General features: G+C 43.1%; 1 protein-coding gene across 1 annotated transcript in view; it reads right to left on the bottom strand.

Annotated features, from left to right (window-relative positions):
• The window catches only part of LOC306870862 (serine/threonine-protein kinase PAK 3), a gene marked incomplete at its 3' end in the record, with an annotated part of 285,953 nt that overhangs the window by 223,384 nt on the left and 34,985 nt on the right, over positions 1–27,584 (bottom strand). The window contains exons 2-3 of the mRNA XM_079418334.1: positions 6,362–6,552; positions 5,753–5,853 (exon numbers count right to left, since the gene is read on the bottom strand). Of these exons, the coding sequence (XP_079274460.1) occupies positions 5,753–5,853; positions 6,362–6,530 (270 nt within the window). The 5' untranslated portion in view covers positions 6,531–6,552. The remainder of the gene's footprint in view (positions 1–5,752; positions 5,854–6,361; positions 6,553–27,584) is intronic.

Below are 27,584 nucleotides of genomic sequence, written 5' to 3'. Positions count from 1 at the left end.
GAAATTGCAATGTGTGCAAAATTCAGCTGCTAGGATCCTGATTGGTGCCAGGAAATATGAGCATATTACACAAATGAAAGTCTTTGCATTGGATCCCAGTCAGGTTCCGAGTTGATTTTAAAATTTGTATGTTCACATACAGTGCTGCATGAAAGTTTGTGAACTCTTTAGAATTTTCTATATTTCTGCATAAATATGACCCAAAACATAATCAGATTTTCATACAAGTCCTGAAAGTAGACAAAGAGAACTGAATCAAACAAGTGAGAGAAAAATATTTTCTTTGTCATTTATTTATTGAGAAAAAGGATCCAGTGTTACATATCTCTGCATTGCAAAAGTATGTGAATCTTTGCTTTCAGTATCTGGTGTGACCCCCTTTTGCTGCAGTAACTGAAGGTAACGTTTCTTGTAAATGCTTATCAGTCCTGCACAATAACATGTAGGAGTTTTAGCCCATTCCTTAGTGCAGGACCACTTAAACTCTGTGATGTTGGTGGGTTTCCTCCTATGAACTGCTTGCTTAGGTCCTTCCACAACATTTTAATTGGATTAAGGTCTGGACTTTGACTAAGCCATTCCAAAACATTAACTTTGTTCTTCCTTAACCATTCTTTGGTAGAATGACTCGGGGTTGTTGTCTTGCTGCATTACCCACGTTCTCTTGAGACTCTGTTGTTAAACAGATGTCTTGACGTTTTCTTTAAAATTTGCTGGTATAATTCAGAATTCACTGTTCCATCAATGATGGCAGGTTGTCCTGTCCAAGATACAGCAAAACAAGCCCAAGGCATGATCGTACCACCACCATGTTTCACAGATGGGACAAGATTCTTAAGCTGGAATGCAGCGTGTCATTTTCTCTGATATCATGTGTTGCTGGTGAAGGCCGTTTACCCCAAGAGAACAAAAGAATAAAAAAAAAAGAATGCTTTTTTTTTTCAACCGCGAGAGAGTGATGAGTAAGCAGCCTACAGGTTTTTGTTAATGCTTCCTTTAACACGAGTGACATGAGTTTGTTGAATTTATTCCACTAACAACGGCTTAGGTCACACAGCTCCAGTGATCTATTGAAGATCTGTGTGAAGATGGGGGCCAGCTGATCAGCACAGATTTTTAGGCAGGCTGGTGACACCATCTGGACCAGGTACTTTCCTTCTTTTGTTCTTCCTGAAGACCTGGCACACATCTTCTTCAATGATTTGAATTGTAGGTGTGGGGGAGAGAGGGGTTGCTGGAGGTGTGAATGGTTGTGTGGAGGGGTGTTCTGGGCGGGTGTGGGGTGATCGTTCAAAACGACAAAAGAACTCGTTTAAGTCGTCTGCCAAGTGTTGATTCTCCAGAGTGCTGGGGGATGGTGTTTTGTAGCTGGTGATGTCCTTCATTCCTGTCCACACGGAAGCAGGATCATTGGAAGAGAATTTGTTCCTGAGCTTGTCAGAATAATTCCTCTTTGCCACTCTGATCTCCTCTTCCAGTGTGTATTTGGCCTGTTTGTACAAGACTTTATCCCCCTTTCTGTGAGCATCTTCTTTGGCCTGACGGAGCTGTCTGAGTTTGGCAGTGAACCATGGTTTGTCATTGTTGTAGATTAGATGAGTCCTGGTAGGAATGCACATGTCCTCACAGAAACTGATATAAGATGTTACAGTCTCTGTCAGCTCGTCCAGATAATTTGCAGCAGCTTCAAAAACAGTCCAATCAGTCAGGCTGAAACAGGCTTGTAAATCCCGCTCGGTTTCGTTAGGACCCTTTTGTACTCTGCTTTTGCACCCTTGATGGCTTTCTTAAGGTTGGTTCTGACTGCGCTGTAGAGGGCTTTATCTCTGGACCTGAAGGCAGCATTACATTCTTTTAAAAGGGTCCTGATCTCTCTGATCATCCATGGATTCTGGTTAGAATAAATCCGGATGAGATTGTCAACAGTGACATTGTCGACACAGTTCTTATATAGCAGAGTACTCTTGATGTGTACTCCTCCAAATCCTAATTATCAAAGACATCCCAATTGGTTCTTTTGAAGCAGTCTTGGAGCAGAGAAGAGGCTCCTTCTGGCCATTTTTTCACAATCTTTGTAGTGGTGGGCGCTTTCCTACTTAAAGGGGTATATGCTGGAATTAAAAACACAGAAAGGTGGTCTGACTTCCCTAAATGAGGCAGTGGAATTGACCTGTAACCTTTCTTGATATTTGAGTGCCCCTTGTCCAAGATGTTTCCCCCCCTTGTTGCACATTTGATGTACTGATAGAATTTGGGAAGAACTCTTTAAGTCTTCATGATTAAAATCCCCTGCTACGATGTGAACAGTTTCAAGATGAATAGTCTAATTGCAGTTTATAGCGTGCAGAAAGTAGCTTTGAGCTGTGTTTGCGTTAACGTCAGGTGGGATGTAAACAGCTGTAACCAAAACAGCGGCAAACTCCTGGGGAACTCCCGGGGTTTCACATGTGGTAAATACAGAAAAATAGTTAGGCTGTCAGAGAAGACTTTAGAACTAGAGACATGCAACCAAACTTTAACTGAGGATAGTAAGAATGTGAGGGCTGTAGATACGGCATTGGATGTGACTAGCTCAGGGAGTCCTGTACATTGTTCGGTTCCGGTAACAGAGCCCATGTAGTAGGGCAACTGGGTGACTGTGAGGCAGCATAGTCGCAGGTCAAATCACCGCTCTTCCATTCCGATCAAAACATCAAACAGGTTCTCCCCACTCAGTGATGGACCCACTGAGAAACCTGATGAAAGTGCTCTAGTTATTGGCGATTCTATTGTACGTAACGTGAAAATAGAGACACCAGCCACCATAGTCCAGTGTTTACTGGGAGCCAGAGCATCTGACATCCTGGCAAATTTAAAAGTGCTGGCTAATGCTAAACTTAAAATTCAGTGAGATTGATATTCACGGCGGCACTAATGATGTTTGATTTCGCCAGTCGGAGATCACTGCTTTACAAGTAATCTTCCTGATTTATCGAAATTCCTCAGCATATCCAACAGTGCAGAACAACCCGATGATGTGACAGAAACTATAGACTCTCTCTTTTCTAGCACTTTAGATATGGTTGCTCCTTTACACTTAATGAAGATTAAGGAAAAGAGTCCAACACCGTGGTATAATGAGCACACTCACGCCCTACAGAGAGCAGCCCGGAAAATGGAGCGCAGCTGGAGGAAAAACAAACTAGAGGTGTTTTGGATAGGGAAAGTACCCTATCCTACAGAAAAGCATTAAAAACTGATTACTTCTTGTCTCTTTTAGAAGAAAACAAACATAACCACAGGTATTCATTCAATACAGTGGCTAAATTACCAAAAAAAAAAAAAAAGCATCAACAGGTGTTGACATTTCACCAACAGCAAAGCAGTAATGACTTTATGAACCATTTTACTTCCAAGATCGATACTATTAGAGATAAAATTGTAACCATGCAGCTGTCAGCTACAGTATCGCATCAGATAGTGCTCTATAGATCCCCTGAGGAACAATTCCACTCATTCTCTTCTATAGGAGAGGAAGAATTGTATAATCTTGTTAAATCATCTAAGCCAACAACATGTATGTTAGAACCTATTCTATCCAAACTACTAAAAGAGGTGCTTCCAGAAGTCATAGATCCTCTTTTGGCTATTATTAATTCATCATTGTCATTAGGATATGTCCCCCAAAACCTTCAAATTGGCTGTTATTAAGCCTCTCATAAAAAAACACACAACTTGACCGAAAAGATCTAGGTAATTACAGATTGATCTCGAATATCCCTTTTCTGTAAAAGATACTAGAAAAGGTAGTATCCTCACAATGATATTCCTTCTTAGAGAAAAATGGTATCTGTGAGGAATTCCAGTCAGGATTTAGACCATTTCATAGTACTGAGACTGCTCTCAGAGTTACAAATTACCTGCTCTTATCATCTGATCGTGGTTGCATCTCTCAATTAGTGCTACTGGATCTTGGCGCTGCACTATCGACCACAACATTCTTTTGAATAGACTAGAAAACTTTGTTGGCATTAGTGGAAGTGCATTAGCATGGTTCAAATCGTACTTATCAGACCGCCATCAATTCGTAGAAGTGAATGAAAAGGTATCATATCAATCACTAGTGCAGTATGGAATACCTGAGGGCTCAGTACTAGTGCTGTTACTTTTCATGATTTACATATTACCCTTGGGAGATATTATCAGGAGAAATGGTGTTAGCTTTCACTGTTATGCTGATGATACTCAGCTCTATATTTCTTTGCGGCCTGGTGAAACACACCAAATTGAGAAACTAACAGAGTGCATGCTTGATATAAAAAAAACTGGATGACGAGTAATTCCTTACAGCTAAATTCAGAAAAAAGAATGGTTAATTATTTGACCTAAAACCATTGGTGGTTGAGTGAGAGTGGCTGGAACAGCTAGAACGGCGTTAGTAGGAGGAGCTCTAATTTTCCCCATCACAGCCCTCCTGTAGCTGGGCGGGGATAACCGTTTCCCGAGAGCTCGGAACAAGTAGAGCGAAAGTGGCCGGAAGCACCGCAGTAGAGGCAACACCGCTCCCTCATGCGCCGTTCCCTCTCATTGAGAGAGAGCCTGGAACGACCCAACTGCATGTCCTCTGGGGAATCATGAAGCTGTTCAGGGACCGGGTATGCCCTGGATGCAGGTATACGAACTGGAGAAACAGACAGGCACACATGAACTTGGGACTGAACAGCTGGTTCTCGGGTGGCTAACTCATCTTGAAAACCCTGAAAGAAGACCATCAACGCCTCATTGTTCCATCCGCTTTCTGCCGCGATGATCCGAAACTCGATGCGCAAGCAGGCACTTGGAAGCTTCCCGACCACTGACTGGATGATCAAACACTCACTTGAACTCTTCTTCAAAGGCCATGTAGGACTCACAAAAACCATCTTGGGATTGCCACACCGCGGAGGCCCAGGAGAGCGCCTTGTCTGAGAGAAGGTGCCACAAAGACGTTGCATACCAATTTTCAAGCCGATCGGATCAACGGTTGCCTAATTGTAGCCATTTTTATGTTTTTTCTGTCTTATAGCACCACCAAGTGGTAGAGCTGCGCAATATTTTTTATTTGACCAAATATTGGGCTTATACACATGTGTACTAAGTTTGGTGAAGAGAGTTATTGCCATTTTAGTCAAATTGGCCCCGCCTCTTTTGAACATTTTCGCACCCCTTTACGACCGTGAGTTGAAAGTTCAACTTTTTTTTGATAATTATTGATCTTCACTGTCCCGAGAATATTTCTCCACTGGTTTGGTTCCGATTGGGCGAAAAACCTAGGACTAGTTTGCAAAAGTAGGTTATGTAAAAAATGCGAAATACTTGAATATTTCGCTAGGCTCATGATCGAAGGATTCCAATGACATAAGCTACTTGAGCCTGCGACGGACGGTTTAGGAGTTACGAGCGATTTTGTACTTTTGATCGCTGCAGTGCTTGAACCCCTAAAAAATCCTAACTGATACAATAGGGTTTCAGCACTGCATGCTTGAACCCCTAATAATAAATACTGTGATAATATTTTTGGCCATATTGCCCAGCCCTAGTTACCGTTATGGCACTGTTCTAAACATCTTCCTTATGGTTGATGATTTTCATTACTAATGCCAATATCTAACAACACACACACACATGGCAACTGTTATAAAATGATAACCACATGAACCATATATTACAGATAACAATGACTCTTAAACACACATACAAAAAACATAAAACACCTGAGACTGGTTAAACTCACAGTAAATTCCCCCGTTACTGCGTCAAAGCCTACATGGATGGTGTGCTCAAAATCAGAGGGCAGGGATATCTCTGGACGCTCTTTCTCTTTCTTTTTATTGGCTGTTGAATAGAGGAACAAACACACTTTAACACTTTTAGTTCAGACTATCAAAATGTATACCATTTGAATGGTACAATACCGCCCTTGGCATCTCTGCTGATTTGCTGGTAATCTTGTTGGTGAAGCTAGTTAAAGGACCAGTTCAGCCAAATGTTTTTTTTGTATGTTTGTTTATTTGTTTTGTTCTTTTTGTTAATTCACTCACCCTTCAAATCCATATGTTTTTCTTTAATCCATTCATAAACAAAAATATTTCACAAAATATCTAATTGATGTGAAATAATAATACTTTTGGGACTAAGGTTGTTAAATTCCACAAATAACAAATATTAAAAGCTATACTATACTGTATATTCCAAGTCTTCTGAGATCATACGATAGCCAGTACATTTAGATCTGTTTAACACATTTTACCATATTTAAACACATTCCACATATTTCCCCTACAGGGAGCACAGAAAATGTGAAAATGTACAGATTATGCGTAGAGCAACTGAGTGCACATACTTTTGTCTCCCCCTGGAAAAATGGACCTGAGACGGGCTTTCTTGTTCTTCTCCTCTGGAGCCATTGGAAGCGGTTTTGAAATGTGCACTGAGGAAGGGTCACGGGAACTACTGTTCATTCTTAAAGGTGGGGCAGGTGGCTTTTCTTCAATATCAACACAATCGGACATCTTTATTTGCACTCACTATTGCCTGCAAAAGAAAAAAGAGAGCTTTTGTAAGGTCTGTCTTTCAGATGTATGATCTATGAAAAACGACATGAATTTTTGGTAAAAATTTCACAATAAGGTTCTGTACATTAGTCAATACATTAGGTACCATGAACTAACAAAGAACAATATTTTCTTTTTACAACGTATTATTCTTGATTTATATAATTAATACTTATTTTTTTAATTATTATATTGTCAAATATAACCTAAAAAGATAAGAGTAACTTGTCACTTGGTTACTATTCTGTTACAGTGGGAATACTTTACATTAAGGTTCCCTTTGTAAATTGTTTTTATAAAGGTGTTCATAGATGACTAATAACTAGTTTACAAATGCATTATAAATCATTGATTAGCAGTTATAACTGCATGAAAAAGAGTGATTTTAGCACTATACCTGCCAAAAAGTGAGACATTTTTTAAAATCACATTATAAATGCTTAATAAACATTTGTTCATTATTTCACTCAAAACCAGATTCATATGATGGACCAAAAACAGACAGAAGGTTGAATGTTTTCTGTGGTTTTCTCATTTATATCTCACGACTCGTGTCATTTTTCTTACTATGTCATTTACCATAAGCTACTCCAAACGATCCAGCATCTTTTATATATTTTTATCGATCAAGATGAAATTATAAAGGTCAAGGTCATTTTTATTTATATAGCACCTTTAAACAACATTAATGCTGACCAAGGTGCTTCACAGTAACACAATACAATGACAAAAAATGCTACATTTAAAAATTTAAAATCAACAAAATTAACCCATAAATCCAATTAAAAATCAGGGAAGGGAAAATTAACTCACTAAGACCATCATATCCAACAACTATGAATAGGCCTGAGAAAAGAGATACGTTTTCAATGATGATTTAAATACAGATAAAGAAAATGATAACCTAACCGTTTGAGGTAACACATTCCACAGCTTAGGGGCTAAAACAGAAAAGGCTCTATTCACCATTGGATTTTAAACGAGACAATGGGACAGTTAATAGATTATCAGAGGATGATCTAAGAGATCTCAGAGGCGAGTATGGACAAATAAGGTCTGAGATGTAGACTGGAGCCAGACCATGCAAGGCTTTACATACGAAAGTTAAAACCTTGTACTCAATTCTAAATTTAACTGGTAGCTAATGCAAATGTGCTAGAATAGGGGTGATATGCTCCCTCTTCTTCCCGATTAAGAAGCGGGCTGCAGCATTTTGAACCAGTTGCAAACGTGAAAGGGAAAACTGGTTGACAGCACCATATAAAGCACTGCAATAATCAAGCCTTGTAGAAATGAAGGCATGAATAACTGTCTCTAAATCACTAAAAGATAGAAGAGATTTCAGTTTACGTAAACCCCTAGGCTGAAAAAAAAAAAAATCATCTAGCTCGTGGAATTTTAACTCTGAATCAAAAACACCGGTTCTTTACATGAGTACGGATATTTGCTTGCAAGGGTCCTAAACTAGAGGACAGGCCGTTAACCAAATGGGGAGAGCCAAATAGAATGACTTCAGTCTTGTTCTCGTTTAACTAAATAAAATTATCATCCATCCAGCTTTTAATGTCATTTACACAAGCAACCAATTAGAGAAGGACTTTGCCTCAGGTTTGACTGACATGTACAACTGGGTATCATCCACATAAATGTGATATGGGACCTTGTAAAACTCAAAAATAAAACGAAGAGGGAGCATATATAAAGCAAACAAAATTGGGCCCAAGATGAATGAGATTGACCCATCTCCACAGAGAAACTCCTCACAGTAAAATAGGATTCAAACCAATCTAAGGCTGAATCACAGATACCAATCTCAGTTTTTAACCTTTTTAAAAGAATGCGGTAATCTACTGTATCGAATGCCACACTTAGATCCAACAGTACCAAAACTGCACAATTTCCAGAATCCATAAATAATAACAAATTGCTTACCACTCTTAATGAGGCCGATTCAGTGCTATGCTTAGATCTAAAACTGTACTGAAAAGGATCCAGTATATTATTCTCAATTAAGTAAGATGATAACTGATTTAAAACCGCTTTCTCCAATAATTTTGATAAGAATGGCAATTTTGAAATAGGTCTATAATTGTTAAAATCAGCTGGATCCAGATTTGCTTTCTTAAGCAGCAGATGAACCACTGCATGTTTAAAATAAGATGGAACTAAACTTGTCTGTAAGGAATTGTTGATAACGGAAATAATATTTGGTGCAACTGCATCCAACACTTCCTTTAGTAGCGAAGTTGATATAATGTCAAGAGAGCAAGTGGTTGATCTTAAACTGACACTATGTTCGACAACTCCGAGTGCGAGATAGGATGGAAATGTGAAAATTTAACAGGACTCGAAGGTAAATACCAAACCTTCTGAGATGGATTCATAACAATCTAAGATTTAATACAAGCAATGTTGTTTATAAAGAGGCTGCAAAACTTCTCACACAGCTCTGGGCTATGACCAACACCGATCCCAGAGGGAGGATTTAATACAGAATTTATGGTAGAAAACAAAATCTTTGGACAGTGAGAATTTTGAGAAATCAGATTAGAAAAATATTTAGACTTTTGCAAGGCAACTGCCTCTTGAAATTTGACCAAGAATTTTGTAATAACAGATAAGAGACTTGTAATTGTAATTTGTCCTTTCTCCATTGTCTTTCTGCCCTTCTACACTCCTTCCTTAGAACACAAACTTTTCTAAATTAATCCAAGGCTGTTTTCTAGATTTTAACTTCCTGACCTTGAGGGGGGAAATTTTATTTAAAATGCCAGTATACTTTTATGTATTAAAACTAGACCAAACCATCCACATCAGAAAACTTTGTCGTGACACCTGCTGAGAGTTCTGCAAAAACCTTTGTAAATTGTACAGCAGTAGAAGAGTTTATAACTCTAGACAGATATGTAGAAGGCCTGCTTTCAGATTTTTAGACAGCCATAGGTCCATGCGTAGTCCATAAAAGATGTTTTATAGAGGAGATGCAGGAACTTTCATCCTATTTGCAACTCAACAGTGAAACAGGATATGGCGATTATCCACTCAAGCAGGTGCCAAGCACAAAACAAATCTCAGCGGACATGGGACCACAATATTAATCCATACGTAGTTCATAAAGCATTTTTTAACCAGATCCAGAGCGTAAATCCAATCTGCCAATTGTCACGATTCACTCTGGGAGCAACGAGGAGACGAGGAGTCACTGGGGATGCTGAACATAGACTTTAATAAACAAAAACGCAGGGATACAGACACGGAAACTCAGGGATGACATATAATGATGTTTAACAGTGGACAAAGAACTCAGAACAGAACACTCCTTAAATACACAACTCAATAAGGGGAAGACGAGACACACCTGGAATCAAATAGAACACAATCAAGAAAGAGGAACAGGAAGACCATATATGGGCATGGGAAAACACAAGGGAAAATTAGATCAAAACACACAGAATAGTCCATGGCATGATATGACACCCCCCCTCCGGAAGGCGCGTCCCAGCACCACATAACATCAAAGGGGTGGGAGGGTGGGTGTCTTGGAGATCCCTCAGGACCGGCTTGGATGGGACGGAATGCCTCTAAGGTGGCCCCATATCCGGGAACTCGAGGAGCCATGGCGGATCAGGGAGCTCAAGGAGCCATGGTGAATCAGGGCACTCGGGGGCGCCATGGCGGAGCTGGGTGCTTGGGGAGCCATGCCGGATTAGCCTCTGAGGCCACGGCCCCAGCCCCCGCCTCTACGATAGACTCTCAAAGAGAGACTCTCACAGAGGTAATCGCAGTGAGAGATGCAAACAGGTCTGCCTGAGCAACTCCAAAACGTCTCCAAATCTGTTGGGGATGGAGTGTCCATTCTCTGGGGAATGCAGCTCATGACAGCTAGTCGGCTGCCCGGCAATGTTCCCTCTAATTTTTTTCTTGCTGAGCAAAACTTTTCTCTATTGGGCGGGCATTTCAAGCACCTGAGCAAAAACATTCTTTATAGCAGACCTATACAGCGCATTTTATATCTGCTCACACACCTGCCACTCCCTCCAAACGCATGAGGGAGCTGTCTCCTGAATTCTAATGTCCAGTTCTGCCCTCTCCTGCTCTTCCTACGTCATCCACTAGTGTATTTATAGGCCCAGTTGGCCAGCGCACTTCCGCAAAGTCTTGCTTATCGTTTTGTTGTTAGCTGTCTGAGCCTTCTGTGTATGACCCTTGTCTGCTTGACTCAATAAATATACCTCTGCACATGGATCCTCTCGAGTCTCCCGCATTACAGACTGCACACAAAAAAAGTCTAACTTTTAACTTTAATGTGCTATTTATATTTGATTTGACTCTTGATGTAACCAAATGCAGAGCCGGACAGTAACGGAGTACATTTACTTGAGTACAGTACTTAAGTACAATTTTGAGGGATCTGTACTTTACTCGAGTATCATTTTTGGGGAGTACTCATGACTTTACTCAAGTACATTTGAGAGGCAAATATTGTACTCTTTACTCCGCTACATTTCTATCTATAACCGTGAGTACCCGTTACTTCTAAAAATAAAAAAAAAGGAAAAAAGATAAATCTCGGAAACCCTCAATTTGTTGTTTCCCTCTCAAACGTGATTGGATTGTGCAGGCGCCACTGATTGGGACAGCCTATCAGCAATCACCTTCAGCTTTCCGCCAAAGTCAACTCCATGGTCAGATAATGATTTAGATAAGAGACGAAACCATGGACGAAACATTGGATGAAGACGCAGCAGGTCCATCCCAGGAATGTGCCAACCCGTGGCCCCACCTCGCCAGACTATTTAAATTTTCTGAACAAGTTAATGATAGTTTTCGCTTCAAGTGTTTGCTGTGTTTACCAAAACAGAACTTCATCACCGCCTACAAAAATTCATCCTCCAACTTGCGGAAGCATGTCAAGGTACGTACATTTAAATAAACTTCTTTACATTTCTAAGCTAGATTCTAGCTACAGAAAAGTGCACTAAATGATTGGCTAGCTGCGATAATGCAGCTTTTTACATTCTCGGTTACGTTTGAGTAGTCGAAGCCACATGCACCCGCCAATTTGCTAATCGTGTAACATAGATATCAACTGAAGTCCTTTCAGATTCATGTTTCGACATGCCCCTGACAAATAGAGAGAGCATACAATGTATCTTTTATAGTCTGAGCTCGAGTACGAAACGTATTTTTTACCGTACAAAAAATGCAAAAGCCTAATTAGTTCAGTCGTAGGCTATGCTAGTTGCAAGCAGGGCATTTCAGCTCACTTATTTCACCCACTATTTGGCTTTTTTTTTAAATAACAGTTCAGCTGGCCTAGACAGGATTACAATAGTGTTTGTTGAACTGTAAGTCTTAAATGCCTATTCAAGTGGGTGAAGGCTCTTGAGTGTACTTATACCTGTCTTGTTATACCATAAAAAATAGTTGTAGCCTACAATTGTATTTAAATACATGAGAGGTATGCTACCCAAAGTCTTGTATTTGCCTGACCTAATATTGCAGCACTTGTTAGAATGTCAGAAGCACCTAAATACTTTGCTGGTCCACGTAAAATAAAGTTAGTTGCACCAGTAAAACCAATTTAAAAAAGTTAGTCTGGAGCCATTGGAAAATTATGAACAACCAGCACTTCATAATTAATAATATTGCTATGTAGACTACATGATGGGCATCTTTTCTAATATTTATTAGTTTATTATAGTGTAAACTTAAATATTATACTGTGTTTTACAGAGAAGGCATGAGACACATCTGGAGGAATACTGTCAACTGACTTCAACAGCCTGCAAGAGGCCATCAGAAGGTGGAACAGGCTTCAAGGCGAAGCAACTGAAGCTGCTGGAGACCAAGCAGGTGTCTCAGAAGACGGTTGATCGGGCTATCCTCCGCTTCATCGTTCAAGGTCTCCAGTCCTTCTCCCTGGTTGAGAAACCATCCTTCCAAGACCTTATTGTAGAATTACAACCGAGTAGTGCTGTCATGTCCCGCACAACTGATTCAGCTACATCTAAAATGAAAGAACGTCTCAAGAACGAAATGAAAAAGGTACCATACATTGCCACCACTACTGATTGTTGGACGGCCAGGAGAAGGAGCTTTATAGGTGTAACAGCCCACTGGCTCGATCCTTGCAGTTTTGAACGCCGTTCAGCTGCCCTTGCACTCTCATTAAAGCTCAACACAGCCCTGCCGGCTTCAGCAGCGTGTGAAAGACTTTTTAGCATAGCAGGTTTGCTTTTCACCCCAAGAAGGGGATCAATTCATTCACAGAATTTTGAGAACCAACCTCTCCTCAAGTTGAACAAGGACTTCATGACATTTGATTGAATTGAAGTACAGTACACACACACACACACACACACACAGAGTTGTCACACATAGATTGTGTGTGTGAGAATGGTGTTATTCAGCTGAAAGTATTTTCTCCTGCCTTTGCCTGTATGTCAATGTGAGAGGAAGGGGCTTAATATTGTCACTCAAATGAGCTGAATTTTATTTTTCCTTCTTTGTACGCTGACCCTTTAATCATTATTATTTTCTCTTCTTTGCTCTATGCTGCGTGTATAACACGGTCAGGTTCAGAGGTGTGTCAGAACATTGCTATATTGCCTTCTTTTCTGGTTTAGGTTTATTGATTTGATTGATGAAAAAACAGAGAAACTCACATGTACACACAATTGTTAGCTGAATTCTCTTTCCTGATATTACACATTAATGTAAGCTGAGCATTTGCTTTGATGTTCTTGAGTATGCGGTGTGTTTAACACAGTCAGGTTCAAATGTGGGTCCATTAAAACTCTAGCAGAGGTTTGTCAGTGTTGCCATTGTGCTATATTGCCTTGTGGGCAAGTGAGAAATGTTAAATAAAGCAACATGGTAAAAAGATGAATGACTTGATTTTACTTTCAATGCCTTTTACATTCTCCAAGGTATTAATATTTTTCATAACTCCATTTAGGACGTTTCTGTACATAAATGTAAGCACTGTGGCAGTAGTAATGCAATATTTAGAAAATGTACTCTTGTACTCTTGATACTCAAGTACTTTTAAAAACAAGTACTTCAGTACTTTTACTTAAGTAGACATCTGACTGTAGTACTTTTACTTGTACTTGAGTAAAATTTAGCAAGGGGTATCTGTACTTTTACTCAAGTAATGAAGCTGTGTACTCTGTCCGCCTCTGACCAAATGTACATTTTAGGTTACCTGAGAAAATATTTTTTTACAGTAGAATTTACTGCTGTTCAAAAGTTTGGGATCAGCAAAGTTTTTTAAATAAGTGTCTTATGTTTATCAAGGCTGTAGCTTATCAATTTGATAAAAAAAAAAATACTGAATATTATTTCACAAATTAATATTGTGAAATATTGCAATTTAAAATAAATTTTTTTTATTGTAATAAATTTTATAATATAATTAATTCCTGTGAAGCAAAGCTGAATTTTCAGTATCATTACTCCAGTCTTCAGTGTCACATGATCATTCAGAAATCATTATATGATGATGATTTTTAATCAATGTTGGAAACAGTTGTAGTGCTTAATATTTTTTTTTAGGACCGGTGATATTTTGTAAAAAAAAAAACAGTGTTAATTCAAAATAGCGATTTTGTGTTACAATATACACTATTCCAAAGTTTGGGGGTCATAATTTTTGTACTTTCTTTTTAAAGTTTAAAGAAAGTTAAATAAACTTTATTCAGCAAGGATCTGTTAAATGGATAAAATTGATAGTAAAGACTTATATTGTTAGAAAAGATTTCTATTTTGCATAAATGCGGTTCTTTTTAACTTTGTATTAATCAAAGAATCAAAGACAAAAGTAACAGGTTCCAAAAAAAAATATAAAAAAGCACCACAACAGTTTCACTGTTGTAAAACAGCATATTAGTTCAGCAACACAGTAATAATTCAGCATATCAGAATGATTTCTGAAAGATCAAGGGACACTGAAGACTTGAGTAATGATGCTGAAAATTAAGCTTTGCTTCACAGGAATGAATAATATTTTAAAGTATAGGTATTAAAATATGAAACCGATATTATAAATTGCAATAATATTTCACAATATCACTGTTTTTCTGTATTTTTTAAATAAATACAGCATTGATGAGCAAGAGACTCCATTTAAAAACAAGGTCAGTTAATTATTAGGTATATAATATAGGCTTAACATAATATAATATCAAAAACTATTTAAACTGATAGAATAGAAAACAAACTGAAGCCCATTCTGTGCCCATTATCCGCTATTTCCAGTACTTAATCAAGCCACTCTTCTTTAACACCTTAACCCCCTTTTTGAAAACAGACTTGAAAGTGCACTATTTAAAGTTACATTTTTATAATTCATGAATGCTTTTGAATACAGACCTAAGGTTGGTCTCCTTTAAAAGAAGACAATCAGCAGATTAATGCAGAAATGAAATAATTTCAAAATATGAAAGTAAAAAAAAGTTATACGTTTAAATTTACTGAAAATAACATGTACGGTGCTATTATTACTATATATTACATAAAATAAATATTTTACAAAATATGTTTTAATCCAAATTTGGCATAAAATGAAAGCCATGTGTGTAAATAAGTTGTGTTCCAAATTTGAAGTTGATATAAAAAAAAAAAAAATGAGGTTACTATGCCATTTTGTTTAGGGTATTTCAAACCCCATTGAATTTTTATGCACTTTTCTGTCAAAAATGTATCAATTTCTCTCTCACTCTTACTATCACAAAATAACCACCAAATATGGAATCTTGAGACTCAGACCTTTCCGATGATATGTATTTTGTCAAGATTATAAAAAGTTTTGATTCTATAAGACCATAATATATTTGGAGTATGACACCTCCCACTAAGGGGGAGGAGCCCGCTAAAAGATTTTTAAGTACCATTTCTATGGTGACGCAATACCCGATTTCAAAGCGGTTTTCACAGGATTTTGAGATTTTAAGCTTTCAAATGATATAGAATATATGATGATTACTAAAATATGTGATAGGAATAAAGGAAACGAATAGAATTTTTGTGTCAAAGGTCATAGCTCCTATTATGGTGTATATGTTTTGAGGTGCGCTCGTCATAAATTAATCTATTACTGCTCCTACATAATTTTTAACAACAAACAGTGGTAAAATATCCATTTAGGAGTCTTGGACCTTTCCAATGATATATAGTTTGTAATGATTAGATTAGGATATAATGGTAATATATTGAAGTAAAGTTAGGTGTCCCGTATACGGTACGGTGACAGTTTTAATACATGATAACGTTTATTTCACATGTCATTGCATTTGTGTTGGTTCTCATGTTGAGCGCACCGCCACCATTGGAATATTTGGTTTCTACAGCGACTCATTTGGCGCACATCAATCGTACTCGGTTACTAACGTAACCTCGGTACCCTTAGATACGGGAACGAGTACTGCGTCGCTAGACACTATGGGGAAAAACTCCTTTTTCTCCGAGGACTGAAGACTTTTTTAATCACACAGTGTGACTGCACGGCCATTGGTTCGTGCAGTAATAAAAAAACGAACCAATGGCTCGTCAGTGGTACTGCACGAGCCTATGGCGGCAAAGCCCGCCAGAGCCCGCCAGAAGGGGCGGGGTCATCTGGCTATATAAGCGGGCGCTTCGCCATAGGAAAACAGGCCAATTCGACTGAAGCGACGACCTGAGTCGTGCAGCTGCATGGCATGGCATAGTACGCAGTACTCGTTCCCGTATCTAAGGGAACCGAGGTTACGTTAGTAACAGAGTACGTTCCCTGTCGATACTACACTCGTACTGCATCGCTAGACGCTATGGGGAACAAATACAATCCCGCCATGCCATGAAGAGAAACGACAACCATAAAACTGGCCTTGAGGAGTAAGGCTCAGAGGGACCAATTATGAGCAGGAAGCATCCTGCAGGAGACATGAGGACCGAACTCTTCAGAGGTCAGTCCAGCCTAGAAATCGTTTCAACGGTCATAAGTACAGCCTCAGCACCAGGAATGGGGCCAAGAGCGTTCTTGGAGAATCAGGCAATGCCTGAGGGGACCGCTTTAAAGACAGGTGTGTGCCATCTAAGCAGAGAGAACCCTAGCCTGTAAGGCCGGGACATCCAAGCTATAAAACCTGGCAAATGTGGACGGCGAGGCCCAGCCGGCCGCCGCACAAATGTCTGCCATAGACACACCACTAGACCACGCCCAAGAAGAGGCCACGGCTCTTGTGGAATGAGCTCTCACTCCAATGGGGCTCTGGAGGCCCAGGGAGGAGTATGCTAGTGCGATAGCGTCAACTAACCATCGAGATATTCTGTGCTTTGTGACCGGAGACCCCTTGGTGCGGCCGCCAAAGCAGACAAAGAGTTGTTCCGTTTGCCTAAATGGCGTGGAACGCTCGATGTACATTCTCAATGCCCTAACTGGGCAGAGAAGGTTGAGCTCTTGGTCCTCCTCAGAAGAGGGGAGCGCAGAGAGCGTAATAACCTGGGCTCTAAACGGAGTGTAGAGCGCCTTAGGGACATAGCCGTGTTTTGGTTTTAGGATGACCTTAGAGTCGTTAGGCCCAAACTTAAGACAGGCAGGGTTTACAGAAAGAGCCTGCAAGTCACCTACTCGCTTTACCGATGCTAGCGCTAGTAGCAGAGCGGTTTTAAGCGACAGTGTTTTTAAGCTTGCAGATTGTAGTGGCTCAAAAGGAGGGCCCTTAAGGGCTCTCAGGACCGTGGGCAGGTCCCATGCAGGGACTGTGAGGGGTCGGGGCGGATTGAGCCTCCGAGATCCCTTCAGAAAACGGACAACCAGGTTGTTCCGGCCCACCGACTGTCCGGCTATAGGAGCGTGAGAAGCTGCTATAGCTGCCACGTAGACTTTGAGCGTGGAAGGGGCGCGGCCCTTATCCAGCAGCTCCTGTAGATATGACAATATCACTGATATGTCACATGTTGTCGGGTCTTTACCGCGGGTTTGACACCAGGCGGAGAAAACCGACCATTTAGAGGCATAGAGGCGTCTCGTGGACGGGGCTCTAGCCTGTTCAATGGTGTTCAGGACGTTCTCGGGGAGATCTACTGATTCCCATCGAGTGCCCATAGATGCAGGTCCCACAGCTTGGGCTGGGGGTGCCAGATCGTTCTGTTCGCCTGGGAGAGGAGGTCTCGCCTCAGGGGAATAGGCCACGGAGCCGCTATTAGCAGCTGCGATAACTCCGGGATCCAAAGCTGGTTCTTCCAGAGTGGGGCCACTAGAAGCACTTTGTGCTTGCATTCCCTGATCCGCCTGATTACCTGAGGAATCAGAGCGATCGGGGGAAAAGCGTAAAGGAGGTTGGGCCATTCGTGGGCCAACGCGTCCTTGCTCTTCGAAAAATAAATCTGGCAGTGAGAGTTGTCTTTGGAGGCGAAGAGGTCGACCTCTGCCCTGCCAAAGATTCGCCAGATTTCTTGAACCGTCTGTGGGTGGAGCATCCACTCCTCTGAGGGGACATTGTTCCGAGAGAGCATGTCTGCTCCTTGGTTCAGAATGCCGGGCACATGAGCTGCTCTCAGTGAACGTAGGTTGAGATGTGCCCATAAGAGGCGCTCTGCCATCTCGAAAAGGCGTTTCGAGGTGAGCCCACCCTGGCGATTTATGTACGACACCACCGTCATGCTGTCCGAGCGGACTAGCACGTGGTGACCTTTCAGGACTGGCAGGAAGAACTGAAGAGCGCGACATACTGCTTCCATTTCGAGGCAGTTGATGTGCATTTGTCCTTCTGCGTTCGTCCAGGAGCCGAAGGTCGGTTTGTCGTTGCACAGAGCTCCCCAACCTGTGTTGGAAGCATCTGTTGTAACAACCTTCCTTCTGTAAACCAAACCCATTGTCACGCCTTGTTCGGACCATTGTAGGTTCCTCCAGGGGACCAGGGCTGCCACGCAGGCCCGGTTCACTCTGACACGAATGCGTCCTTGACGCCACGCATGAGGCGGAATTAGAGGTTTCAGCCAGTACCGAAGGGGTCTCATCTTGAGAAGGCCCAACCGAAGAACTGGCGATGCGGAGGCCATGAGGCCCAGCATTCTTTGAAACGATTTGAGTGGGTAGGAGGCTCCAACCTTGAAGGAAGCCGTGAGCTGCCGTATGGCCAGAACGCGATCTGGCGCAACTTTCGCCGTCATGCAGGCGGAGTCGAAAACTGTCCCCAGGAACGACGTTCGTTGGCTGGGGGACAGGGAGCTCTTGGCTAAATTGATCCTGAGTCCCAAGTTCTCCAAGTGCCCGAGGAGGAGGGACCTGTGTGCTACCAGCTCTGCCTCTGACTGTGCCAGAATGAGCCAGTCGTCGAGGTAATTCAGGACACGGATTCCCATCTGTCTCAGAGGGGAGAGAGCCGTGTCTATGCACTTCGTAAAAGCGCGGGGAGCTAGAGCCAGCCCGAAGGGCAGGACCATGTATTGATAAGCCACACCCTCGAAGGCGAATCTCAAGAATCGTCTGTGATGGGGGGCTATCTGGATGTGAAAATAAGCGTCTTTCAGATCCAGCGAAAAGAACCAGTCCTCTGGGCGAATTTGCGAGAGGATCTGCTTCACTGTAGTCATTCTGAATGGCCGTCTCATGAGGGCGCGGTTCAGACGTCTGAGATCGAGGATGGGCCGGAGGCCGCCATCCTTCTTGGGGACGAGGAAATAACGGCTGTAGAAGCCTGACTTGCTCTGAGCTGGGGGAACTATTTCTATAGCTCCTTTTGCCAGCATTTTCTGCACCTCGGCTCGCAGAACGTGAGCGTTGCTGCTCCGCACTAAGGTGGGGACCCTGCCGCTGTACCGCAGGGGTCTTCGAGCGAATTGAAGTGTATAACCTCTTTCTATAATCTCCAGAACCCACTGTGACACTCCGGGGATTAGGGATGGGTATCGTTAAGGTTTTAACAGTATTACTACTCTTACCGATACTGCTTATCGAGCCGGTACTTTAACGGTATTCTTATCGGTACTTTTTGTTTTACTTTGTTTCTTTGTTCATATTCTTACAGTATCTTATCTTATGTATATAAAACAATAAAAATGCCTGCACTTCATCAATTTGTAAATGCACCAGTGTGCAGGTATTTTTAGTGTTTTATATACATAAGATAAGATACAGTAACAACATGAACAAAGAAACAAAGTAAAACAAACTGACAAATACAATAAAACAAACACACAAACGAAATGAAATAAACAGTGCTTTCATTTTTCCATGAAGGTCTACTAATATTAATGTTCAGGTAAGTAATAGTTACAAAAGTAATCAAATGTAAATGAGCACTGCATAGTTTTCACTGTATGTACTGATAGATTTATGTTTATTAAAGCTATAACGTTGTTCAGATTAAGAGCTGTGGGTGATTTTCTCTTTGCATTTTGTTCTTTGGTTAACATTGATGGCTCAAGCTCCAGTCTGACACTTTAAGACAATATACTGACACGCATCGGATTTTCTCCCAACTGTTCTCGTCCACTTAAAACATAAAAGTGAAGACTCTCATAACCGGCCATTTTGACACATTGTGTGTGTATTTTTTGGCATATTTTTGTGTGTTATTTCGACGCGCCCGAAGCTCAAAGTTTGCTTGTCTGTTTTGGAGCACGCCGCCGCGCAGGCACACGCGCGCACATACATTTCAGCCTGGGGAACAGCATCACGTTTTACGTTTCACGTCAAACGTTTTACTATCAACTATGTCCTGCAATGTAGCAACAGTAAAGACGGCATTTTATAACAATCACTGATTGAGCTGATTCAGATGTTAAGTTTTGGTTCGGAGGAACGAATCCGAGCCGCTATGAAGGGAAGGGAGTTGTGCTAGAAGAAATGCGGCTATAATCCTTGGAAGCCAAAAATCGAAAAAAAAATAAATAAATACTTAGCTTAATATAACAGCCACAGGCCTAAAGCGTGAGCAGATGTTTGAATAGTTGGTTCTCTCTTCTATCATAATTAAAAAGGACTTTCATGTTGCGTGTGCTGAAGCTCCTCGATCTGGCTTCTGAATTGCGCATAGAAGAAATGCATCATAGACAAATGTTTGAATATTATTGCACATAAAAACAGCTGGCTATATATATATATATATATATATATATATATATATATATATATATATATATATATATATATATATATATATATATATATATATATTTCTTAATTTCTCCAATACCGACCAATACCGATAACGTCAGAGCTTATCGATACTCCGGTCTTTCATTATTTAGCCCCGAGACCGATTTAATACCGAGTTTCGGTACCCATCCCTACCGGGGATGGCCCGCCAGGCCTTGGCCCGTGTGGAAAGGGGTTGGATTAGCTCGGGTGGTGAGTCGCCTTGCGGGAACTCGACGCACCTGGTATTTGGAAGAGGAAATTTGCTCTCTTTTTGAAAATGTTTGTTTTTTATTTTTCTCGCCATAAGTGGCGTTCCAACACCACTAAGTTGGCCATTGACCTCCCAATGGACTGTGCTGTAGCCTTTGTAGCTCTTAGAGCCAGGTCGGTGGCACTGCGCAGTTCTTTAAAAACTGCGGGATCAGGCCCGAACTCGTCCATGGACCGGAGGAGTTTGGCTTGAAAGACCTGGAGCACAGCCATGGAGTGAAGCGCTGAGGCGGCCTGCCCGGCGGAGGAGTATGCTCGTCCAGCGAGGGCGGAAGTCGTCCTGCACGGCTTGGAGGGGTGAGCAGCCTTTGCTTTCCATCCGATGGCGGAGGGCGGGCAAAGGTGCACAGCCACAGCTTCGTCAAGAGGGGGCAACCTCTCGTAGCCCTTCTCTTCGGCGCCATCCACTGAGGAGAGAGCAGAAGAAGAGTTAGAGCGGAGTCGGGCCGAATACGGAGCACGCCACGACTTCGTGAGTTCGTCATGGACCTCCGGAAAAAACGGAGAAGCTCGCTGACGAGGGGCCATGCGGCGCCCCGGCAGGAACCATTCGTCCAGACGACTACGAGTGGGCTCCTCCGGCGTAGACCACTCCAAACCCAGCTCATCAACGGCCTTAGCGATGATGCAGAAGAGCTCGGCATCCATCCCTGGCTTAGCTTCGCTGGGCTCGGCAGACGAGGAGGGGGCGGGGTCGATGGTAGAGCCCGAGATATCCTCTGCGTCTGACGCTATTAGAGACATGCTGTCATCTAATAGCTCCTCCTCAAAAGCACCGAACGAGATCACGTCACTCGCGCCAACCGAGGGACGCTGATCCGCGTGCTCAAAGAGGACGGGAGAATCCACTCTGCATAGCGGGTGCGAGGCACGCGAGGTCTGAGCCGGCGTGAGCTCGCTCGCCGCTGAGCGCTTAAGCCCTTTACCCCGCCGTTTTATCCCACCAGGTCCCTGGGAGGAAGAAAACGGGAGAGCGCGAGGGGCGGAGTCGCTCTCTGAAAAGAAAGCGATCAGAGCGCGCAGAGTCTCGAGACTCATGTTCATGCAGTATGAACATTCCATCTCGCTCAGAGCGGCCTCTGCGTGGGATTTACCCAAGCAGGAAACACACTCTGAGTGGCCGTCGGCATCGTGCAGCGAAAGCTTGCACGAGATGCACTGACGGCGCGGCTTTTGCAACAACGCCGCAATTTGCTCTTTTAGAAGAAATTTGCTCTTCTTGAAGGCTCGCCGGATGGCAGCAGGGGACGAGCTGACGTCCGCTCTGATCGCTGAAGCGGCTCGGCAAAGCGGGCTGGATCAGCGGAGAGCGGGGAAAAAAGGCAGCCTTCCAATCCGCAGCGATGCGTTTCAACGGCGAGCGTCTGTAGTCCTGGATCAGCGAAGAGGTCGTCGCTGAAGGAGAATTGATCTGTTTTCCTATGGCGAAGCGCCCGCTTATATAGCCAGATGACCCCGCCCCTTCTGGCGGGCTCTGGCGGGCTTTGCCGCCATAGGCTCGTGCAGTACCACTGACGAGCCATTGGTTCGTTTTTTATTACTGCACGAACCAATGGCTGTGCAGTCACACTGCATAATTGAAAGTCTTCAGTCCTCTGAGAAAAAGGGAGTTTTTTTTTTGGGATGTGAATGGCAGGAAGCGACCTCAGATGGAGGAGACTCCAGAGGAGGAGGTGGCGAGCGAGTTGCGAGATTCAACAGGAGGGTAGACCACCTTGTCGTTTGATGTACGCAGCGGTCACAGTGTTGTCCGTGTGGACCAGAATGTGCTTGCCTCGCGAGCGGCTCTTGAGATGGTTCAAGGCCAAGCATACTGCCAGCAACTCTAGGCAACTGATGTGCCAGTGCAGTTAGGGGCCCGTCCAAACCCCCGACATTGCAAGCCCGTCGAACGTGGCCCCCCAGCCAGTGGTGGAGGCATCCATGTAAACCACGGCATACCTGGAGACCTGTAAATCATGCAGCAGACGCTCTCTCACAACAGCTCACGTTCCCCGGAGAATGGCGACTCCATCCTGAGACGACCGACTGATCTGGAGTCGATTCGGGGAAGCTCAGGTAGACCTGTTTGCTTCCCGCGAGTCCTGTTCCGGAGAAATGAAAGGTCTGACCACGGGCTGAAGGTTTGACGGCAGACCGGTGTGATTGCCATGCCCATCTCGGGACTCAGCCATGGAGCCTGTGTTGAAGCAGCCTCACATGAAGCAGCCCCAGTGTCTTGACTGCCACTGCCATATGCCTCAGGAGCCTCTGAAACTGTTTCAGTGGAACCGCCATCCTGCCCTTGAACGTATTCAAGCAGTTCAACACCGACTGACCACGTTCCTGCATGAGGCGTGCTGTCTGTTCAACCGAATCCAACTCCGTACCGAGAAAAGTGATCCTTTGCAACAGGGAGAGTTTGCTCTTTTCCCAGTTGACCCGAAGGCCGCCGGCTGGTGCTCTGGGAGATCTGAGGGTGACAGGGGCCACCCTCGGTGACAAGAAGACTGGGGCAACAGCTACACACCAGGGAAGGATGTGTTTGATGGCTTCAGTCTGCTTCTGTGAAGCGGAGAAATGCTAAGCGATGTTCTCCACTGCGTTGCCGAAGAAGCTGGTCTGGGACACAGAGGCATTCAAGAACTGCATCTTGTCAGTCTCCCTCATGTCTGCCAGACACAGCCAGAGATGGTGTTCGTGGACCACCATAGTGGACATCGCATGGCCCAGAGACCACGCAGTGACCTTCGTCGCTCGTAGCGCAAGGTCAGTAGCGGTACGAAGCTCTTTGAGAACTTCTGGGTCGTGCCCACCCTCGTGTAGCTCCTTCAGTGCCTTGGCCTGATGAACCTGCAACAACGCCATAGCGTGTAGGGCGGAGGCAGCTTCCCCACAGGTCGCATAAGCACTGACGGTCAGGGCCGACGAGTACCTACAGGCTGGGTAGGGGAGCGACGGCTTGCCCCACTAGGTGGCAGCAGTATTTGGACACAATTGCATCACAACCAACCGCTCCACCGGCAGGATCTCCGTATACCCCCGCGCTGCCCCACCGTCAAGGGTGGTGAGGGAGGACAAGCCACTGGGGCGGTTTCGGGCAGTGAAAGGTGCCGTTCATGACCCAGTGAGCTCATCATGCACCTCCGGGAAGAAAGGCGGCGGGGGTGGGGCCCTGAGATCCAGCGCGAGCCACCCCGAGAAACCAATCATCAAACTTCGAGGGTTCGGGATGTGGTGGAGGTTTCCACTTGAGCCCAACCCTCTCAGTGGCTCGGGCAAGCATAGCCACCATTTCCGGATCCATATCCGGTATTGCTGGCCACCCAGAAGGCAGCAACAATGCCGGATGACCATCTCCAGAAAGGTCTGGCTCACCCTCCGATGCAGCGATCGACATCCGATCGTTGGGGTGGGGGGGGCACTGAAGGATACAAGTTGTATCCCACAAAGGGGCCAGTTTGTTCCCTTAGCAGCTCCACTGGCTGCGAAGACCAGTCCAGCTGCCGCCAGGGGGAGCCCTAGATCTAGGCAGAGGCACGGGTAACCCCACCCCTTTGCAGGAAACGGAGCCTGGTCCGCAACTCCACAACGGTCGTTTTCCCGCAATGGGAGCATGACTCGTACACGAAGGCTGCCTCAGCATGTTTAACGCCCAGACACTAGAAGCAGCGATCGTGACAATCACCCTGTAGTAATTTTAGTTTCTGGAAATCGAGTCGTATCGATTTCATATTCGTATGATTAATGGATATTAATCAAAACGTCCAACTTATACCTTATTAACAATACCTCATTAACGACTTGTCCAGCAAGCATTAAAACCAGTATGTTTTAACAATTCAGATTATTCCCGTGGCCACAGTAATACCGAATTGATTAGACCATTTTTATCATAGGTAATTTTAGCATAGGTAATGCAATCTTTGGCAAATAGTTTAAGACTTGAAAATCACATAGCACCAGACACAAGATTTCTTAATAAATCAAAGTTTATTTGCTACTCTACAACACTAAGCTAAAATAACACAAAACAGAATACGTACACACAAACACACATACACGCTGCAGGCAATGAATTGTTTTGATTTGAAGAGAGTTTAAGGTTCTAACGTTCGTTTTCAATAATGCTGTAACTTCAACCTGAAGGAGTCACAAGCAAGGAACTTTACCATCTTTACTCTTAAAGATGAATGCAACCAGTTTCCAGCAGAATTATGGAGAATTATTTGATTACTTGCTCTGAGTTGTTTCGTTCCTTTCCTGGTTGAGGGAACTCCGGGTGCGGATTGGCTGCTGAATTCGTCATTGCGTGATATCACTGAGGATGCCCTCTTGCAATTGGTTAGTTTCTCTGTGACGTGATGACGCTCTTTGGAAGTCTGTTTAGAGTTCTTTCGGCCTCAGGTGTTAAAGTTTCTTTGGTCAGAACTTTGAAGGCATGTGTGGATCCTCGCCAGATGGTGTATGGCTGAGAGCGCTTAACAGCGCGATCAGATGAGGAGCCGAAGTTTCAAACAGCGCGCGAGCAAGCAGCAAGCCACGGAGCAAAGCTGCGCATCTGTCTTTAACGGGCTGATTTCAGTCCGCCCCTTTTGCTGTTTGATCCAATCACAAGTGTTTCTGTAGGGCGGAGCACGGCTCAGTTTTCCATGCATAAATGAAGAATATGTCCTAGCAGATCCCTATAAGTGTTTTAATCATACATTATGATGAGAAAATTCAACTTTCAACCACACCAAATTATTGCTGACGCAACTAGCTTTCATTCAAAATCAAACAACAGGTATTTAGCATACACAAAGTACATACCTTAATTCTATACACTACATGGGTTAATGAATCGATAAACATGCTACCTTCTAAATAACACTAAGTATATGAAAGACATAAGATACAATGTTAGTATGTATTGTCTATTGAGTACATTGTTTTAATAGAAATAGGAATAAAGGAATATCTGTTGGCAGAGAGTCAATAAAAGTTTGGTAGTTCCTTGCACAAGAAAAAAAAAACCCCGCATTCCTTTGGAATACAGGGAGGACGAAAGGGGGAGCTGTCGGGGGGTCATGAGTGTCCCATTGGGCATGTATCTGTGAGACTTCAACGCCCAGTCTCATCATAAAAACGTCTCTCCTGGTTGATACAATCATTGAATTACATGTTAAGCAGTCAGGAGATCGTGTCCAGATCCAGATGTCTTTGTCCTGTTTCTGGTTGAATTATGTTTACGTGATAAGAAAGCCACAGTAAAGTCCTGTTCTGGAATACGTCCAGATGCACCCTCAAATTTATTCTGGTTTTTAGAGGTCTCCTGAGATAAGGAGATTTAAGGCAGGAAATCGGCCAGCTAGTCAAATGCAGATGCTGGGAGTGGAAGTCTTGACTCCTGCTAAGGAATGTGCTGTCTTGAAATTATTTTGTGTGTGTGTGTCCTGCTCTACAAGGCTTTACAACCCGGCAACAGGTAACGACCGCATCCAGAAACGCACCCGTGAATGCTCTTTTAGAATTGACTCTTTTAGTGTGGTGAAGCTCACAGGGGAGATGGCCGCCTGAAACACAAACAGGGGGTAGTGCAGCCTGATGTGTGCAACCCACTTGACATGGGAACCACCGCCACTGAAGCGTGGTACCACCAGCACGAGAGAGAAGAGCGTGCATGACTTGATCCTAGAATTACTCGTAGCAGTCAGGTCAGGAACAGAACTAAAAACGGCTCCGAAGCATAAAGCTGAATATGCGCTACTTATACTCACGCTGTGATCAGCAGCACCTTGATGCAATCACTGTATGCCAATGTGCATTGGCTCGTTTAGTTACACTCGAAGTGGATTGGTCTCTCTAAGCGAGATCCCAATTCGTCGGTCACCAACATGACTCGGAGTGACCGACTGAAAGGGAATGGAAGATATACAAAAACAACTTTTCTCCATTCCATTCACACACAAAATATGCTAAAATGAACTTAAAATAAGGACATTATTTTATATTATAAACTGTTTATATATGATGAGATCTGGGAAATTTTACCTTTTTTAGGTTTTGATATCATATGAAAGCTGGGTTCAAGCCCTTTCCATAACTGTTTTTATTTTGTCCATAGCTTGAACGAACGTTATAGCTATCTGAAGTTGGCTGATAGCTATGATTTTCAGGAATGGAATTTTGAGAAAAAGTGGTTTAAAGTGAGACGGGTTTCACTTTACCAGTTTAACGAGAGCTGTATCATTACACAAACAGACTAACGTTACCCTGAAGAGGACAGTTTTCTGTTGTTTATCATGGGCAATGTCTCTGAACTTTTGATCACCCCTTGTTTGTTTAGAAATGCGAGCGCAGCGCAACGGTTCTCGCACCTGTGCATATAACAAACTGTTATCGGACTCCTCTTCAGTAACTTCCTCATCCATTCGTTCATCTCTGGATGTGAAATAGTCAATTATAACATTGTTTTAGGGCACTGACAATGCCAAGACTGAGACGAGCAAGATAATTGAGCAGCTACTTCAGACTGCGTTGTTTTCTTGCGCTCCGCCATATCACAATATTAAAATTAACGCATAAACTTTGCATGCCGTAGTTTACACAGGACTGGCAGGAAATGTGCATTGATACACCTTTATTATACATGT

The sequence above is a fragment of the Barbus barbus genome (assembly GCF_936440315.1).
Source record: "Barbus barbus genome assembly, chromosome: 6".
In the NCBI taxonomy this organism is placed as follows: Eukaryota; Metazoa; Chordata; class Actinopteri; order Cypriniformes; family Cyprinidae; genus Barbus; species Barbus barbus.
Note: the sequence above shows the minus strand (reverse complement) of the source record. Positions and strands in the feature narration are given on the sequence as shown.